The sequence below is a fragment of the Thamnophis elegans genome, unplaced genomic scaffold, assembly GCF_009769535.1.
Source record: "Thamnophis elegans isolate rThaEle1 unplaced genomic scaffold, rThaEle1.pri scaffold_337_arrow_ctg1, whole genome shotgun sequence".
In the NCBI taxonomy this organism is placed as follows: domain Eukaryota; kingdom Metazoa; phylum Chordata; class Lepidosauria; order Squamata; family Colubridae; genus Thamnophis; species Thamnophis elegans.
Genome location: NW_022473808.1, coordinates 1 through 20525, shown reverse-complemented (window position 1 = coordinate 20525; position 20525 = coordinate 1). Strand labels below are relative to the sequence as shown.

General features: G+C 48.2%; 1 protein-coding gene across 1 annotated transcript; it reads right to left on the bottom strand.

Moving 5' to 3' along the window:
• Nucleotides 1-482: 482 nt before the first annotated feature.
• EFNB3 (ephrin B3) lies at nucleotides 483-19350 on the bottom strand (the record flags this gene model as incomplete). The annotated part of the gene is given in 5 exon segments (XM_032238585.1): nucleotides 483-889; nucleotides 2240-2344; nucleotides 3046-3138; nucleotides 12388-12683; nucleotides 19306-19350. Coding segments are annotated over 5 exon segments (946 nt in total), but the record flags the coding sequence as incomplete, so codon positions are not given.
• Between the last annotated feature and the right edge of the window lie 1175 nt (nucleotides 19351-20525).

Sequence of the window (20525 nt, the reverse complement as noted above, 5' to 3'; positions counted from 1 at the left end):
AAGAGAGAGCAAGAGAGACGGACAAGGCAATCAGATTGAATTATTGCAAAAAGAAACGGGGAGGCGCCATGTTTTCCACTCCCAAAACTGTTTTGGCAGGTGGGGCACGCACTGCAGGTGGGAGCCGGACTTGACACTTTAGGCTGGACCTTGCCGTGGAATCGACAGGGAAGGGCCTTCGCGGTCAAATTCGCTCGGACGTGACCCGACAGGAGTTGCATCCCTTGTTCTGGATCCGCGGAGAGAGGAGTCCCTGCCTCCCTTGTGGCAGCGGCCATATCAGTTCCAGGGTCCCCCCCCAAAATAACGGGAGGTGTACGAGGCACCTGTGCGTCAAACCCTTCTGTGCGCAGCATCCGAAGTGAACGAGAACGGGCAGGGAGGATAAGGTCCCATTGTGTCCCGTCTGCTCCGAGTCCTTGCCTGCCCATCGCGGGGCTCCAAAGGCAGCCCACGGGGGCTCAGATGAGCTGCCCTTCGCCTCATACTTTGTAGTAGATGTTCGCCGGGCTCTGCGGTGGCATCTCCTGCACGATGTAGACCGGGTGACCGTAATCGCCGCTCACCTTCTCGTAATGCGGGCAGAACGCACTGTCTGAAGTCCTGAGCGGGATGATGATATCGCTCGGCTCGGAGCCGTTGTTGTTGGCACCCCCGCCACCCCCGACTCGCTTGGGGCTGGTCAGGGTGCTGAGGGACAACGGCGGGTGGTGCGACTCGCTGTGCTTGGCCCGGTGGTGGCGGTAACACAGGGCCCCCGTCACGGCAGCTGCCACCAGCAACACAAACGCCGCTCCTCCAGCCGCACCGGCAATGATGGGTACGTTGGACTGCGGCAACGGGCCGTTCTCACCCCCCACTTTCCCGGTCGTGTTTCCAGACGAGGGTCCTGCGGGCACAGGGGAAAAGGGCATTAGTCTTAATCCTACCCAGCCAAACAGACCACCCTGATTTAGAGGACACGGAAACACTTCCTCACAATTTGTACAAGTGGTTGAAAACTGTTCGGCGCATCGTGACATCCCAAAGGAGCAACTGCCTGCTCAGCACAATGTTCACGTCTGTCGACTCTGATTAATAGAGCTAATTGCCGTGCGGAAATCTGCCTACGACAGCCTCGTAGGGATCGCTCAGATTTCAAGACCCATCACACCCTGCTCTGCCCCCTCCAATTCCCTCTTCTCTTCTCCTGGTAAAGAGGGGGGGTGTGTACAGGAACCTCCTGATCCCCCAATTCTTCTCTGTCTGGGCTCGTCAAAGTATCCGTCTCAACCTAGGCCGAGATAAGAAACAGGGAAGAAGGCTGACTCACTGTTTTTCCCCCAGCTATATCTCCAATCTCAGCTGACATGAAGGCCATGCAGGCAGTGCAATGCTGTGGAACATGGGTTCTGTGTTCCTTTGGAGATAACAGCCTTCTTCCCCACTCCGGATACAACTGAGTTCCTTCCCTAACCTTCCTATTCATTGTATCCCAAGCATTCATGGAAAATTTGTCTCGGAGCCTTGAGAGGAACTCAAGTCATCCTCGACTTATGACCACAAACTGGACTGGAACTTCCCTTGTTAGCAAAAATTTCAGGTTTCATTACGGTCGTTAAGTCGAGGGTTGTACAGGGAGTCCTCGATATATGACACAATCGAGCCCAACATTTCCGTGGCTAAGCAAGCGAGTTTTGCCTGATTTTGTGATCTTTTTTTTGCCACGATTGTTGAGCAAATCCCCGCAGTTGTTAAGTGAATTGAATGGTTGTTAAGTGAATCGAATGGGCATTAAGTGAATCCAGATTCCTCCATGAACTTTACTTGTCAGAAGCCAGCTGAGAAGATTTGCAAACGGCAATCACACAACAGTGGGACACTACCACTATCATAAATACATGCCCATGTGCCCAAATTTTGATCACGTAACCACAGGGAAGCTGTAATGGTTGTATGTGTGAGGACCGGTCACAAGTCACTTTTTTCTGGGCTGTCGTACCTTTGCGAATGGTTGTTAGTTAAGGACTACATGCAATGGAAGGAGGAGGAGAGAAAGGAAAGGAGGAAGAGGTCCAGGACATCAAGAAAATGTAGAATATTTGGATTCCACATTACGACGGAAAACCTCTTGGCAGATAGCGGATGGTTAACCCTGCTGGCTTCGGGTGACTGCAGTCGCAATGCCCTCTTTAAAGGCGTGCCACTGTTAGGTGGCGGGAGAGAAATCACCAGGGGTGGGATGGGAGAAGGGCCATACCTGGAACCATCTCCTTGTTGGGTTCGGCTGCACCTGGCGTCCCTCGGTCCTTCTCCGCAGGTGTGGCGGGCAGGGAATTCTGGGATTTGGAGCCCGTGTTGCGATCTGGGAAACGTGGGGCAGAGGAAAGAGGGACGGTCCGAGCAGGAAAAGACACACCATGCCCCAACGCAGCGCCCCCAAACCCCACTCCTTGGTTACCCAACAGATGAGTAGGTCAAATCACGTCTACACAATCACAGCGCTACCCGGTCTACGACCAGGCACCAAGGGCATGGCGTCGATGACCCAATTACCGTCATCATCTTAACCCCATTCACACAAGGGCCCTGACCTAGATATTTTGTGTAGCCGCTACGCTAGGATGCCGAAATGGAGCACAAAGGAGTTGCGCTCCCACACCACACTCAGCCAAGCGTCCGTTTCCTACTCTACACAAGGCCATCGTGTCGTGCGAAGGACGCGGCTGCCTTAACAAACCCAACATACAGGCATTCTCCGAACTAGGATCGTCACTGAGCCTGGGATTATAATCAAGTTGTCGTCAATGACCGCAGGATGGGCCTATATGTGAAGCGGTTGCCAAGCAACGGCGCTGGGGAATTCTGGGAGTTGAAGTCCCGCCGTCTTCAGACTGGCGAGTTTGAGATATACTGCTCTGTTTCTTCTGGTCCAAAGTGTCTTCTCCAACACAAAGGGTTTCCAACCACCCCAGTTCGTCTCCCCACAAGCGAGCCCCATAGGTCACTCCCGCACACACACACACACACCCACTAGTAGTAGCGACCCCACGATGGACCACTTACGCTGCCCAACTTTGAGCATTACTTTCATCCCTTTGGACAAACAGGCGCCCCCTTTCAGGTTCTCGAGACCTTCCTTGGTACCGTCTGAGGTGGCTGCGGGAGACAGGAAAGAGTTTGAGGTTAATGTCCCTCCGGGGTTAGACTACCGCAGGAGACTGTTGGTGGGGCCCACCCTTGACGACTGTCTCGGAACTTCGGCTGCTTCGAAATACGGGAATTTCTCGACTTACGACCACATTTCCGGTGACAACTCTCGCCTGGCATGCAATCGAACGAGACGTTTTAATTCTTTTTTTAACGTTTTCATGCTTTTTACTGGGGTTTTTAAAGATTTTTTTCATAGTAACGCAGGTAGTCCTCAATTTATCACGGTCCGTTTAGCGGCGCTGGGGGAAAAAAGGGACTTCGGACCTTTTTTCGCACTTCTGACCGTCGCATCGTCCCCAGGGTCATGTGATCAAAATTCGGTCTGACTCGTATTTATGACGGTCGCAGTGTCCCGGGGAAGTCAATCGGGAAGCCAGATTTGCCTAACGACCGTGCTACTAATCTAACAACTGCGGGGATTCACTTAACAACTGCGGCAAGAAAGGTCGTAAAAGTGGCCCAAACTCACTTAACAGCTGTTTCGCTTAGCAACGAAGATTTTGGCCTCAGTTCTGGTCGTTATTTGAGGACTTCCTGTATTTAGGGTATCAATTTTATTCTTATCCTCGAGAATACCCTCGGGGTCTTTTCAATAAATCAAACCCCACGTGGGTTGAAACAGGGTGTCCTCGACTTACGACCACAATGACGGCCAAAATTTATCTCACTAAGCAAGACATTTGTCAAGGAAGTTTTGCCCCATTCGGCATATTTTAAATAAATCAAACAATCCCACGTGGGTTGAAACAGGGACTCCTTGACTTACGGCCATAATGGCGCCCAAAATTTATGTCGCTAAGCGAGACATGTCAAGGATTTTTTGCCCCATTTTGCATATTTAAAATCAATCAATCAATATTAATAATCAATCAATCAATCAATCAAACCACGTGAATTGAAACAGGGACTCCTTGACTTACGGCCATAATGGCGCCCAAAATTAATGTTGCTAAGTGAGACATTTCGTGTCAAGGGAGTTCTGCCCCGTTTTATGACTCTCCCTGCCACCGTTGCTAAGTGAATCACCGCCGTTGTTCAGACACGGTTAAGGGAATCCGATTTCCCACCAAGGATATGGGTCAAAAAAGTCAAGATGGCCACCATGTAAAATATGGGTGGAGCTTCATTTACATGATTATGCATCGTGCATGATTTTAACTTCGTGGAAGAATAAAGGATGAGATTCCCCCCAAAAGGGAGAAAAAAATACCTTTATCCGTCCGGGAAATCTGATTTTATGTCTGAGTCACCTGCTGCCAGCCACTCCGATGCCCATCCATCCCTCCGCCCACCTCACCTTGCCGCCCCGCCCGAAGGCCGCAGGGCCATTTAATATTTAAAGAAGCTATTTCATATGCGTCCAGACACGGACCCCGCGTGATCTGCACCATTGCAATCCCCCGGGGCGGATTTAATGCAGCTGCTCTCCCACAGGCTGGCAGGGATCCGGGTGCCAGCCAGGCAGTCCCGACAGGCCCGGTGCCAACGCCCGCCTCGTCCTGGCTCTGAAGACGTCAGCCGGGCATCCGGAGCCGAGACGGGGCATCTAAGGCGATGCCAGGACGGAGCAGGGGAGGCCTCAGGCGAGGCTGACTCGGGGTGTAAGGAATGAGGAAGAGGGAGGCTGCCAACGCACCACAGGCTCCCAGTTGAACCAGACTCAGGAAAGAGCTGAAAAGGGACCTCAGAGGTCTTCTAGTCCAACCCCCTGCTCAAGCAGGAGACTTTAAGGAGGATTGTTGGGGGGGGGGCAAGAGGCTGTCAGTCACCTAGAGAGGGCTGTAAAGCAGCATATAAGTCTAAGTGTTGTTGCTATGAACTCATCGCCGACAAATGGCTGTGCAATCTCTTCTTAAAAACCTCCATTAGATCCCTACTTTTTGTATTTCTTTATTTATTATTATTATTATTTTATTATTTATCTTGTCATGTTTATGTAGTAAAATTGGAGGTAGTGGCCCTTTAAGAGCTCCATGGAACGAAATTTCATTTTTAATGTCTGCCAATAAGTGTACATTCAAAGGGAAAATAACGTTATTCCGTTCCCTTTGAATGTACACTTATTGGCAGGCATTATAACGTTATTCTGTTCTGTTCAAATCTAATTCTATTCCTGTTCTAGTCTGTTTTGTTCTATTCTAATTCTATATTTTATTATCTATTCTACTTTATTATTCTGTTCTATATTTTCTATTCTATTCTATATTATCTATTCTATTCTAGTTCTATATTCGATTCTATTCCACGATTCTAATTCTATTTTTTATTATCATCCTATTCTGTTCTATATTTTCTATTCGATTCTATTCTATTTTCTATTTTCTATTCTATTCTATTCTAATCCTATATTTTATTATCTATTCTGTTCTGTTCTATTCTATATTTTCTATTCTAGTCTATTTTCTATTCTATTCCAGTCCTATGTTTTATTATCTGTTCTATTCTAGTTCTATATTCTATTCTACGATTCTAATTCTAGATTTTATTATCTATTCTATTATTCTAATCCTAGATTTTATTATCTATTCTGTTCTGTTCTATTCTATATTTTCTATTCTAGTCTATTTTCTATTCTATTCTAATCCTATGTTTTATTATCTATTCTATTCTAGTTCTATATTCTATTCTACGATTCTAATTCTAGATTTTATTATCTATTCTATTATTCTAATCCTAGATTTTATTATCTATTCTGTTCTGTTCTATTCTATATTTTCTATTCTACGCTGTTTTCTATTCTATTCTAATCCTATGTTTATTATCTATTCTGTTCTGTTCTATTCTGTATTTTCTATTCTAGTCTATTTTCTATTCTAATCCTATGTTTTATTATCTATTCTATTCAAGTTCTATATTCTATTCTATTCTACGATTCTAATTCAATATTTTATTATCTATTCTGTTCTGTTTTATTCTATATTTTCTATTCTATTTTCTATTCTATTCCAATTCTGTTATTATCTATTCTATTCTATTTCTATATTTTATTTTCTACTCTACTCTACTCTACTCTACTCTACTCTACTCTACTCTACTCTACTCTACTCTACTCTACTCTACTCTACTCTACTCTACTCTACTCTACTGTAGTCTATTGTAGTCTAGCCTAGCCTATTCTAGTCTAGTACCGTGATGAAAGCACCCACAACTTCTTGTGGCAAGCTGTTCCTCTGGTTAATTGTCTTCCCTGTTAGGAAATTCCTCCTTCAATCCAGATTGCTTCTCTCCTTGATTAGTTTCCATCCATTGCTTCTTCTGCTGCCTTCGGGGGGGCTTTTGGACAATAGGTGGAAACCCCCCCTTCTTTGGGGGCAGCCCCTCAAATAGTGGAAGACTGCTATCATGCCCCCCCCCCTCTCCCCAGTCCTCCTTTTCTGTAGACTCAGCCAAAGCTAAACCCTGCAATCTTTCTTCCTTATGTTTTATTCTCGGGGGCCCTTAAATCATCTTCAATTGCTCTTCTCTGCGCTTGTTCCTTTTTCTTTCGTTTCTTTCTCTCTTTCTTTTTTTCTTTTGCTTCCTCCTTCCTTTTTCTTTCTCCCTTTCTTTCTTTCTCTTCTTTTTTGTAACCGTGGGAGACCAAAACTGGATGTGGGAGTCCAGGTGGGGCCTTACTAAGGCTTTACAAAGCTCTTTTACAAGCAGTCGGTGATCGCAGCCGGGAAGTGGGATGGAGGGAAGCCGTTTGTAAAACACACACACACACACACACACACACACACACACCCCAAGGTGAAAACCCGGAGAGCTCCTTGCCAACAGATGCAGGGAGGGCGGGGGGGGGGGGGAGAGAAAGGACATTTTTGCAATTTGATTGGCAATCCGGTCGCGGTGACATTCAACCAGGTTGCCATGGCCGAGCCTCCCCTCCGCGCCTGTTGCTCACCGTCACTCTTGGCGGAGAGAAGAGACAACGGCAACGCAAAAACGGGGCTGCGTTTAACAGAGGGATTGCATCAAGCCGGTCTCAAGGGTTACTAGCGCTTTACAATGCCTACAATAAGGACACACCTGGAGGAGTGGGTGGCCACCGTACAAAAAGAAGAGTTGAAATCCATTGTGTGCCCGAGGTTGGATGGTAGGAATAGCCGACGCCCCTGAAGCCGACGCCCCTTGTTTCTACCTTTCTATCCTTCCTTCCTTATCTCTCTCTCTCTCTCTTTGTTTTTTATTTCTTTCTCTCTCTCTTTATTTCTTCTTCCTTCCCCTCCTTCCTTTTTCTTTCTTTCTTTCTTTCTCTCTTTCTTTTTTCTTTTGCTTCTTCCTTTCTTTTTCTTTCTCTTTCTTTCTTTCTTTCTCTTCCTTTTTTGCTTCTTCCTTCCTGCTTTCTCTCTCTCTCTCTCCCTTTCTTTCTTTTTCTTTCTTTTTTCTGTCCTTTTTTCTCTCTCTTTCTTTCTTCTTTCCTTCCTTTCCTTCCTTCTTTCTCTCCCTTCTTCTCTTCTTCCTTCTTCTCCTCTCCCCCTTTCTTTCTTTTCTCTTTTTTTCTGTCCTTTTTCTCTCTCTTTCTTTCTTCTTTCCTTCCTTTCCTTCCTCTTTCTCTCCCTGTTCTCCCCTTCTCTTTCCTTCCTTCTTTCTCTCTTCTTTCATTTCTCTCCTTTCTTTTCTCTTTCTCTCTCTCTTTACTTCTTCCTTCCTTCCCTCCTTTTTCTTTCTTTCTTTCTTTCTTTCTTTCTTTTTTCTTTTGCTTCCTCCTTCCTTTTTTCTTTCTCTCTTTCTTTGCTTCCTCTCCTTTTTTTGGCTTCTTCCTTTCACTGCTATCTCTCCCCCTTTCTTTCTTTTTCTTTCTTTTTTCTGTCCTTTTTTCTCTCTCTTTCTTTCTTCTTTCCTTCCTTTCCTTCCTTCTTTCTCTCCCTTTCTTTCTCTTCCTTCCTTCTTTCTCTCTCCCCCTTTCTTTCTTTTTCTTTCTTTTTTCTGTCCTTTTTTCTCTCTCTTTCTTTCTTCTTTCCTTCCTTTCCTTCCTTCTTTCTCTCCCTTTCTTTCTCTTCCTTCCTTCTTTCTCTCTTCTTTCATTTTCTCTTTCTTTTTCTCTTTCTCTCTCTCTCTTTACTTCTTCCTTCCTTCCCTCCTTTTTCTTTCTTTCTTTCTTTCTTTCTTTTTTCTTTTGCTTCTTCCTTCCTTCCTTTTTTCTTTCTCTCTTTCTTTGCTTCTCTTCCTTTTTTTGCTTCTTCCTTCCTGCTTCCTCTCTCTCCCTTTCTTATTCTTTCTTTCGTTCTTTCTTTTTCTTTCTTTTTTCTTTCCTTCTTTTTTCTCTCTCTCTATTTCTTTCTTCTTTCCTTCCTTCTTTCTCTCTCTCTCCCTTTCTTTCTTTTCCTTCCTTCTTTCTCTCTTCTTTTATTTTCTCTCTTTCTCTTTCTCTTTCTTCTTCCTTCTTTCCTTCATTCCTTCCTTCTTTCTCCCTCTGTCTCTCTTTCTTTCTTTCTTTCTCTCTTTCTTTTTCTCTTTCTTCCCTCTTTCCTTCCTTCCTTCTTTCCTTTTTTCTCCCTCTCTCTCTCTTTCTCTCTCTCTCTTTCTTTTTTCTCTTTATTCTTCCGTCCTTCCTTCCTTCTTTCTCCCTCTGTCTCTCTCTCTTTCTTTCTCTCTTTCTTTTTCTCTTTCTTCCTTCTTTCCTTCCTTCCTTCTTTCCTTCTTTCTCCCCCTCTCTCTCTTTCTCTCTCTCTCTTTTTCTCTTTCTTCTTCCTTCTTTCCTTCCTTCCTTCCCTCTTTCTTTCCATACACCTTCATGCTGCCAAGGTTGAGAAACCCTGTCTGATGGGTTTTGTAGTTCTTGACAGGAAAGCAGGGGGAGGCAGGCACGCTAAACTCATCTGTTTTTTAGACGCCTCCAGCATTTCTGCCTTCGAACCCCTGGTGCCCAGTCGGTGGATGGGGGAACGGAGGCAAATCCTACACTCCTGGGGTGTCGCGTGTGCGCCTAACCCAGCCTGGATGAAGATGGGTTCAAAAGTCAAAAGGCTTCACCTGCCAATTCCTCAGCAGGAATTCACACAGGCCGTTGCAAGGGGGGGCGGGGGAGGATGCACTCTGCACATGCTCAGAGAACCTATTGTCCCAGAATTCCTGCTCTGATCTCTTTTGCCCTTCCAAATATTGCCACCCCTTCTTCTCCCAAACTGCCAGAATCCGTTGTGGGGGGGGAGGGAAACACACTCTGCACATGTTCAGGCACCCCATCCTCCTGGCTATTTCTGCTAAGCTCTTCCCCATCGTTCGAATCTTCCCACCCACCACACCTTCGTTCTCGCAAGATGCAACCCGTTTTTTGCAAGCTTCCCCCTCTGCTCCTCCCCTCTCCTTGCCCTAGATGGCCCAGCCAAGCCCCCCAGGGACCCCCGCCCACTGCCCGGCTCCTGCCCCTCCCTCCCTCCCTCCCTCCTCCTCACCCTTCCCCTTCGCTGCCTACTCCTCTCCACTCACGCTCGGCTGGGCATAAAATCCTTTGCAAAAAGAGGAGGGAGGAAATATGGGTCAACAGCATCGTGCCAGCACCTAAAAGCACACACCAGGCGGGCACCGCCGGGGTGCCCGCCCTACGCCTGCGGTGGCTGCAGGGGTGGGGTGGGGGCTCACGCCAGCTGATGGGAGAGAAATGGGGGGGGGTGACAGAGACGGGCTGTCAGCAATGCCGACATCCTGGCATGGCACCTGCCCTTCTTAAAGTTGAGTTCGCTTTCTTCCACCGCCATGCCAGCCCAGCGGTGCCCAGGGGAGGGGGGGGTCTTTCAGAGAGGGAAGCCCCCTTTTAACCCCCTTGCCTGGGGGCGTACGGGTAACAGAGGAAGAGGAAGCAGGGCATCTGGGCATCCATGCCTGCCTGGTGTGTGTGAGAATGGATGCCCACGGGTGCCAAGGAGGCGCGAGCTGAAAACTGGCACCCGTAATCCTTTGCAAAGAGATGGGCTGGGGAGTCTGGGGAGGGGGCATGCACCCCTTTCAAATCTCCCCCCCCCAAAATCACAGCCACCCCACTGGTGGTGGCATCGCAAAATAAGCCTAGCCTGGAAGCTGTGTACGGGTAAGAGTCCTCGAGTTACGACCAGAAATGAGCCCCAAAGTGAGACGGTGGCCCACGGAGCTTTTGCCCCCTTTGACCATGAAGCCTTTCTTGCCACCGTCGCTGAGTGAATCGGTGCGGTGGTTAAGTCAGGGTCGTTAAGTGAATCGGACGTTGCTGGATAGCAAAAGGGGATGGCGTGACTCCCAGGATGATGCGACCGTCATAAATAGGAGTCAGTGGCCAAGCATCTGAATTCCAATCACCGGGACCCTTAGGGAGGCTGTGACGGTCATAAGTGTGAAGCACGGTCCTAAGTCGCTTTTTTTCCAGCTCTCTTGTGACTTCAAACGGTCATTAAATGAACTGTGGTAGGTCCTCGAGTTACAGCTGCAATGCAGCGGTCCCTCCCTCCCCAAATTTTTACGTCGCTAAGTGAAACATTTGCGAAGGGAGTTTTGTCCCGTTTTACAACCTCCCTGGCCACCGTTTTTCAAGGGGTCCCGCGATCCCCTCTTTGGCGACCTCCTGTCCCCGGGGGGAAGTCCGATTCGCTTCACGACCACGTCGCTAATAACGCCGGGGTGTTCACCTCACAAAGGCGGCAAGGACGGTCGTAAAACGAGGGTGGTGTGGAAACTCACCTAACGGGTGTCTCGCGTTAGCGGCGTCAGTTTTGGGCTCAGTGGTGGTCGTAAAGGCGAGGACTGGCTGTAAAAACGGCGCCGGGCAGGGGTGGAAGCCTCCTAAAAACGAGGCCTACATTTCAGGCCAGCGCAAATGTGCAAAATTGCCTGCCTACCGCATGGGAGGGGAGGGTGTAAAAGGTAGGTGTGCGTTTGAGCTCGAGGGGGCCAGTGTGTGTGTGTGTGTTATGTGTGTGTGTGTGTGTGTGTGTGTGTGTGTTTTGGTGCACACGCCTCTGCCTGTGCCCGTGCAAATGTGCAAAACGTCCTTCCTACCACGAAGCAAGGGCAGCCTTGTGTGTGTGTGTGTGTGTGTGTGTGTGTGTGTGTTTGTGTGGCTATGTGTGTTGGTGTAAACGTGCAGAACAATAAATGGGACGCCCCGAGGCGGAGGGAGCCTTTCAAAAACGGCAGGGGTGTGTACACGGTGAGGCGCCTGCCCTTGTCTTTGTGTGTCTTTGTGTGTGTGTGTGTGTGCGCGCGCACACGCACGCACGCACCCACACCCACACAAAGAGCACACCTGTGCAATTGTGCAAACTGGGCCCGGTTCCCACCAGGCCGCGGCGGTGGCACCAACGCCAAAGTCTCCGGCTCTTGTGCCGAGGTTTGCGGGGAGGCGGTTGCCATGGCGATGGCTGAAGGGCCACCCCAGGCAGACAGAGATGATGTGACAGGGAGGATGCGGGGGGGGGGGAGGAGAGGGGAGGGGGGGCTAGAGGAAGGGGAGGGGGACACAAAAGGCCATCCCTTTTGGGGGAAAAACACCACCCCAAAAAAATAAACTTCCCCCAGCAACCTTGCATGGGATGCCCAGATGTAAAGCACAGCTGGATCCAGAGGGGGGGCTTCTCCATCTTTGCCCCCCCCCCATCCTCCCAGCGTCCCTCTCCCTCCGTCATCCTACCTCGACGGACGACCAGCAATCGAGCCCCACGTTTCCGTGGCTGAGCGAGAGAGTCCGTCCACGAGTTGGGGCCCGTTTTACAGCCATTCCTGGCCGCGCGTATTAAGTTAAACCGCTGCAGTGTTTCACTTAGCAACCTGGTTGTTAAGCGAACGGCTGCAGGGGCGAAGTGAGTCGCTCGGTCGTGAAGCGAATCGCCTGATTCCCCCGTTGACTTTGCCTGTTGGGGAGGTCGCAAAAGGGGATCGCGTGAGGCCTGGGGATGCTGCAAACCGTCATAAATACGAGTCAGTTGCCGAGCATCCGAATTTTGATCACGTGACCTTGGGACACTGTGACCGTCATAACTACGAGTCAGTTGCCGAGTGTCTGAATTTTGATCACGTGACTTTGGGACGCTGCAACCGTCATAACTACGAGTCAGTCGCCAAGTGTTTGAATTTTGAGCCCGTGAAGACGTTGTGACGGTCGTTAAGTGTGAAAAACAACTAGGCCCCTTTTGTTCAGTGCGGTTCCAAGTGTGAACCGTCACTGAATGGACGGTCATAAGCCGAGGACGGCCTGTCAAGAAATGCCCACCACCACCACCACCAAAGAAAAAGCAGGCTTACTGATTATGTAATAGTCCTGGTTGGACTTGAACTCGTGTCCCCAGAGGTTGGGACTGTACTCCTGGAACTTGATGGTGAAGCGCATGTCGTGTTCGGGCCTGTCGCAGGTGAGCAGCAGGTTAGGCGCCCGCAGAATCTCGCAGCGCTCCGCCTGTTCGGTCTGGACCAGGTACAGCTTATAGTATTCGTAGTCCTCGGTGGAGAATGGGCCCAGGGGTACGGAGCGGGGGCAGATCAGGTCCAAGCGGTCCCCGATCTGTGGGTACAAGACGTAGCCCCCCTCGTTCTGGAACCTGCAAGTAGAGGAGAAGCAGCACATCAGCCTGACAACAGAGTTGGGAGGGACTTTGGAGGTCATCTAGTCCAACCCCACTAGAGGAGACCCCATACCATTCCTGACAGAGGGCAGTCCAGCCTCTTCTGGAAAGCTTCTAGGGATGAAACTGCCACGCAACAGAGAGAAATCGTCATCTTTTAAAGACCCCATAATCCCTTGCGGGGTGGAATTTGGGCAATTGAATTAGTTTTTTACTGGCCGGATGCCTTTCCCTGTTGCCAATGTGGAGTTTTGTTTGGCAGATATATTCTCATTGAGCCCAGAGAGAGAAATATCTGCCTCTACCTAGGATCGAACTCAACAGAGAGAAATCTAAATTTCACTAAAGCAAGTGCTAAATTCCACTTGGAAGCAACAGATAGTCCTTGACTTACAACAATTCACTTAGTGACCATTTGAAGTTACAACGGCGCTGAAAAAAAGGGACTTATGATCGTTTTCACAACTGTTGCAGCATCATCACGATCATATGATCAAAATCCAGACGCTTGGCGACGGACTCATATTTATGATGGTCCCGGTGTCTTGGGATCTGCTTTTGCGACTGTCGAACCAGCACAATGAAATGGGAAGCCGGATTCCCTTAACGACCGTGTGACCAACCTAACAACCACAGCGATTCGCTTAACAACTGTGGTAAGAAAGGTCATAATATGGAGCAAAATGACCAATGTCTCACTTAGCAACATAAACTTCAGCCTCAATTGTGATCCTCGGTTTACGATCAAAATTTTGGGTCGCTAATCAATGCGGTCGTACAGTGATTCATTGTATGTCCAGATCCAATTTCACAAAGATTTATACCTTGGCCATTAAGTGAGTCACCTGCTCATTCAGTACATCACATGGTCATTAAGTGAATCAATGGCCATTAAATGAATCATATGGTCATTATGGGAATCATATGGTCGTTAAGTGAATCACATGGCCATTCAGTACATCACATGGTCATTAAATGAATCAATGGCCATTAAGTGAATCACATGGTCATTAAGTGAATCATATGGCCATTAAGTGAATCACACGGTTATTCTGTGAATCACATGGCTGTTAAGTGACTCACATGATCATTCAGTGTATCACACAATCATTAAGTGAATCCCATGGCTGTTAAGTGAATTGCGCAGTCATTAAGTGAATCCGTCTTCTCCGATTGACTCTGCTAATCGGAAGCCAGCTGGGGACAGTCACAAAAACACACACACCCCGTGTGTGAAAAACACTACAACCGGGGTGAAGGCCAGCCGGTTGTGAATTGTGATCACAAGAGGTCCTGTGATGGTCGTAACTCCGAGGACAGGTTGGAAGTCCCTTCCCCCCCCCAAAAAAAGCATCGTAACTCTGAAGCGTTGTTAAGCGAAAGTCAAGGAACGACCCATAAATGGGACATTTGCACCTGTGAAGGTCCCTCGTGGGGAAAAAAATGGGATTTATTTAAAGGCCCTTCTGTTTTCCCCGAAAGTTTTCCCACTGCACAAAAGAAGGGAAACGAGATTCAAGAAGAGAAGGAAAACACACCGGCTTGTTTGGGAAACTCTAAGGAGACGCTTGTCTGCTTCCCTGATGGCTTCAAGATGGGATTGAGACCCGATTCTGTTTGGTGGGAACCTTTGAAGCTCTCAGATCTGGCCTGTTTTCCTGCAGACGATTTATGACCCGGCTAGAGAAATGTCATCAATGCTGGAAAGGAGGGGAGGGGGTTGTGGAGAGGAGGAGGAGGAGGAGGAGGAGGAGGAGGAGGAGGAGGTAGAGGAGTAGGAGGAGGAGGAGGAGGAGGAGGAGGAGGAGGAGGAGGAGGAGGAGGAGGAGGAGGAGGAGGAGGAGGAGGAGGAGGACTGTGGGATCCTTGATGTCTCTGAGCTTGGTAGTTTTTTTGAAGACATTTCATTACCAATCTAGGTAACATCATCAGTGCTCAAAGGGATTGTTTATATATGAAACATTTGCAAGAAAACCACCAAGCTCAGAGATAATCATGGACTCCATAGTCGTCGTCATCTTCCTCCTCCTCCTCCTCCTCTTCCTCCTCCTCCTCCTCCTCCTCCTCCCTCCTCTTTCTCCTCCCCCCTTCCTCTTCCTCTGTGCAAACCACCCTCCTTTGCAGCACTGATGATGTTATCTAATTGGGTCATGGAATGTCTGCAAGGAAATCACCCAGCACTGAGAGCACCAGGGAGCCCATAAAAAGAGAACCCCAGATAAGCGTGGATTAACACCAGACAAAGAAAGAAAAAGAAAACAATACTCTAATCTACGGGGGGGAAAAACTCACACTCCTAGCATCCCACATCTACAAGAAAACCACCAAGCTCAGAGAGCACCAAGGAACTGTCCTCCTCCTCCTCCTCCTCCTCCTCCTCCTCCTCCTCCTCCTCCTCCTCCTCCTCCTCCTCCTCCTCCTCCTCTCCACAAACCCCACTCCCTTCTAGAACTAATGACGTTCCCTAGTTGGGTCATGAAATGTCTGCAAGAAAACCCACTAAATAATCTATAGTCTTCCTCCTCCTCCTTCTCCTCCTCCACCCTACAAACCCCTCCCTCCCATCACTGATGATACTCCCTAGTTGGGTCATGAAACATTATTTGGGAGAGGAGCTCGCTTCTCCACGAAGCTATATGGCTGGGCAGACGTTTGACTCTTCCTTCCTTCCTTCCTTCCTTCCTTCCTTCCTTCCTTCAAAGGCAAGGCAGGTGTTCCCATGGAAAACCTTGTTATACCTGTTTAGCGCCATCAGATTTGGGACGGAGGCTGCGGGAGTGCGTGTGGAGGGCGAGAAACTAATCCTCCCACCAACTCTGCCCACTTTTTAAAGCCATTTCCCAAGTCTTCCCAACGGCCATTATCCATCAGGCAGAGTTGGTATTCAGACGGTTCGGATCAGTTCGCACGAACCGGTAGTGGAAATCCCCCGTGGGCCTGCCTACCCACCTTGGCACTACGCCGTCCTACTTAGCCACGTTTCCGAGGCCGGGCACATACACAGAAGGCGTGTTCCCGCACGATGCAAGCATGCACACCCAGGGCGAACCAGTAGTAAAAATAAATGAAACCCACTTCTGATCGCGGGGATTTTTCAATCCCGAGTGGCGTTCATTCGACGGGGGGGGCGATTAATCCGCGAAATCGACATACGAGAATCCTTTGCTAAATTGCACCCTCCTTTCAAGGAGGAGCAGATCTTCAGCCTGGTATTTTTCCTCCCCGTTGAAGTGTCTCAACAAACCCACAACAAATTGAACCGACTGATTTACTCGGATCAAAGATTTGCAAACTTCAAGGAAGTTTCGAAGCGGTTCTTTCCAGATTCAAGCGAGCGAAGTGAGGGCAGGACGGAAAACCCCACTCCTCCTTGTTAGCAGACCAAATCTAAAAAAATTGTCGAGTGTTCAGTGAAAACCGGGGTGCGCTTCCTCTCCGGGGCGTGTAATTCTTTGCATCTGCCTCTAATTTAGCTTCTTGGTTACTGGCTCGCTCGCCGCACGCAGCAGGCTCTTCCCTCCGCCACCCGCTCCCCCCTTTCCTTGCAAACCCAAAGCATTCCAACCTGTTGACATTTGACCCCAGAGCCGCCTGGGACAGCCCCTGGGACAGATCAGCTGCCAAATGAGATAATAGCGGCGGGGAAAGAAGCGGGGGGGGGGGAGGCGGATAAGTGGGGTGGGACAGGCGGGAGGGAGTGGGGGAGTGGAGGAGAGCTGGAGCGCAGTGGGGTTTTCCCTTCCCTGAGGGATGAAAAAGAGACCACCTGGCCTACCTAGAAGGGTGGTTGGGAGGATGGAGGTTGATGAAGAAGCGATTTGTGGTTCGGCTGGGGGAAAGGGTTGGATTAGATGACCTCCAAGGTCCCTCCCGGCCCTAGGATTTTATGACTTTTCCGAGAGCAACCAAGCATACAGGTAGTCCTCGATTTAGGACCACATTTAATAAATAGGGTAGTCCTTGACTTATGACCACATTTAATAAATACAGGTAGTCCTTGACTTATGACCACATTTGATAAATATAGGAAGTCCTTGACTTATGACCACATTTAATAAATAGGGTAGTCCTCGACTTATGACCATATTTAATAAATATAGGGAGTCCTCGACTTATGACCATGTTTAATAAATATAGGGAGTCCTCGACTTATGACCACATTTGATAAATATAGGGAGTCCTTGACTTATGACCACATTTAATGGATACAGGTAGTCCTTGATTTATGACCACATTTAATAAATAGGGTAGTCCTCGACTTATGACCATATTTAATAAATATAGGGAGTCCTTGACTTATGACCACATTTAATAAATACAGGTAGTCCTTGACTTATGGCCACATTTAATAAATATAGGGAGTCCTTGACTTATGACCACATTTAATAAATACAGGTAGTCCTTGACTTATGACCACATTTAATAAATATAGGGAGTCCTCGACTTATAACCACATTTAATAAATATGGTAGCCCTCAACTTACGACCACAATTGAGCCTCAGATTTCTGGTGCTCAGTGAGACAGTGGTTAAGGGAGCGCTGTCCCATTTTATGGCCTATTTTGCCACAGGTGTTGAGTGAATCGCTGCAGTTGTTACGTTAAGAACGCGGTCGTTAAGTGAACCTGGCTTCCCAGTGGACTTCGCTCATTGGAAGGTCGCAAAAGGGGATCGCGTGATCCCCCCACCTTGGGACATGGCGACCGTCATAAATACGAACCAGCTGCCAAGCGCTTGGATTTCACTGACGTGATCATGGAGATTCTGCAACGGTCATAAGTCTGGAAAATGGTCATAAGCCTATGACCAGAAGTACTTTTGAACGGTCACTAAATGAACAGTTGTAAGTCAAGGCCTTATACTTGTAATTCCCCCTCTCCTCACTTTGACACAGGCTGTTCTTTCACCTAACCCATCCGTTTGGGGTTGAAAGTTGATTGAATTACGTTGCCTAAACTATATTTTCTATATTTTCCATTTTCCTTTGGATTCAAAACCAGCTCTGATTTTAAGAAGAGATCGGACAGCTGTTCGTCTGAAATAATAATATAGGGTTTTCCTGCCTGAAGACGGGGGTTGGACTAGAAGACCTCCAGGGTCCCTTCTGATATTCCAACCAGGCCCATTTTTTCGTCCAGATTTTCGGACAAGTTCGGATGCCGACACACCACACTCTAACCCACTCCTGCACGGAGAATGCTGGGGCTTATGGGCCCAGGACCTCCCCCTCCCTCCTTCCTTTCAACTTTCACCCCCTCCCCCCCAAAAAAATGGCTGTGAAAACAAGGACCTTTGACCGGCCCCCCTCCTCAAAATCGCTCTGCTCCATCCATTCGAGCAGAGAAGGAAACACAAACTTAAGAAAACAGCTGAGGCAGCGATCTTCCACGGCTGGCTGCTACCTCTCCCTCCCACCCACCCACCCCCCTCCGCCCCCTTGAATGCGGACCCTGCCCAGATTTTAGCTTGCAGGATGGAGGAGGGGGAGGAGGGGTGGGGGTGGGGAAACAGGAAACGGCAATTTGGTTGAGGGTTCCACCCCCCACCCCCCCATTGTAGCAACGTTGGTCTGGATTTCCACCAGTGGAGACTCCCATTGGAGACCCCTCCTCAAGCTGGAGAACACGCACACACACACACACACACACTTAGAAGAGAGCCATGGGGAGGGAGGGGGGAGTCTAGAACCAGCAGCTGTGCATGGGAATCAAGGAGAGGAACATTCTAGAACAGGGATCGCCTGCCGAATGGATCCATAATGCAATGCATGTGCGAACCCCCCCTCCCTCGGTATGCACTGCTACCCTGCATGTGCATGCACGGCTCCCACGCACTCCCCCTCAGGCATGTACACATGACACCCCCATGGCTCGATTTGGGCCTAGCAGGCCTCCCTGAAGCCTCCTGGGACCAAAAATGTTTCTGGCTGCCTAAGGAATTCTGGGAGTTGAAGTCCTCTTATCTTACAGTTTTTGGCTGCCTAAGGAATTCTGGGAGTTGAAGTCCACTTATCTGGCTGCCTAAGGAATTCTGGGAGTTGAAGTCCACTTATCTGGCTGCCTAAGGAATTCTGGGAGTTGAAGTCCACTTATCTTACATTTTCTGTCTGCCTAAGGAATTCTGGGAGTTGAAGTCCACTTATCTTATAGTTTCTGGCTGCCTAAGGAATTCTGGGAGTTGAAGTCCACTTATCTTACATTTTCTGTCTGCCTAAGGAATTCTGGGAGTTAAAGTCCACTTATCTTATAGTTTCTGGCTGCCTAATGAATTCTGGGAGTTGAAGTCCACTTATCTCAGTTTCTGTCTGCCTAAGGAATTCTGGGAGTTGAAGTCCTCTTATCTTACAGTTTTTGGCTGCCTAAGGAATTCTGGGAGTTGAAGTCCACTTATCTGGCTGCCTAAGGAATTCTGGGAGTTGAAGTCCTCTTATCTTACATTTTCTGTCTGCCTAAGGAATTCTGGGAGTTAAAGTCCACTTATCTTATAGTTTCTGGCTGCCTAATGAATTCTGGGAGTTGAAGTCCACTTATCTCAGTTTCTGTCTGCCTAAGGAATTCTGGGAGTTGAAGTCCACTTATCTTACATTTTCTGTCTGCCTAAGGGATTCTGGGAGTTGAAGTCCACTTATCTTACATTTTCTGTCTGCCTAAGGAATTCTGGGAGTTGAAGTCCACTTATCTTACAGTTTCTAGCTGCCTAATGAATTCTGGGAGTTGAAGTCCACTTATCTCAGTTTCTGTCTGCCTAAGGAATTCTGGGAGTTGAAGTCCACTTATCTTACAGTTTCTGTCTGCCTAAGGAATTCTGGGAGTTGAAGTCCACTTATCTTATAGTTTCTGTCTGCCTAAGGAATTCTGGGAGTTGAAGTCAACTTATCTTACAGTTTCTGGCTGCCTAAAGAATTCTGGGAGTTGAAGTCCACTTATCTTATAGTTTCTGGTTGCCTAAGGAATTCTGGGAGTTGAAGTCCACTTATCTTACAGTTTCTGGCTGCCTAAAGAATTCTGGGAGTTGAAGTCCACTTATCTTATAGTTTCTGTCTGCCTAAGGAATTCTGGGAGTTGAAGTCCACTTATCTTACAGTTTCTAGCTGCCTAATGAATTCTGGGAGTTGAAGTCCACTTATCTCAGTTTCTGTCTGCCTAAGGAATTCTGGGAGTTGAAGTCCACTTATCTCAGTTTCTGTCTGCCTAAGGAATTCTGGGAGTTGAAGTCCACTTATCTTATAGTTTCTGTCTGCCTAAGGAATTCTGGGAGTTGAAGTCAACTTATCTTACAGTTTCTGGCTGCCTAAAGAATTCTGGGAGTTGAAGTCCACTTATCTTATAGTTTCTGGTTGCCTAAGGAATTCTGGGAGTTGAAGTCCACTTATCTTACAGTTTCTGGCTGCCTAAGGAATTCTGGGAGTTGAAGTCCACTTATCTTACAGTTTCTGTCTGCCTAAGGAATTCTGGGAGTTGAAGTCAACTTATCTTACAGTTTCTGGCTGCCTAAGGAATTCTGGGAGTTGAAGTCCATCTATCTCACAGTTTCCGGCTGGCTGGGGGATTCTGGGAGTTGGTCCACTTATCTCAGTTTCTGGCTTCCTAAGGAATTCTGGGAGTTGAAGTCCATCTATCTCACAGTTTCCGGCTGTCTGGAGGATTCTGGGAGTTGAAGTCCAGCTACTTTAATATGGCTGGCTACCTGGGAGATTCTGGGAGTTGAAGTCCTCCTCTCTTACATTTGGTGAGATTGAGAAACTCGGATCTAGTCTGTTAGCTGGAACGAAGCCCGTGAGGAGAAGCGGCCAAAATGGTCCCAGAAGACACATTTAGATTC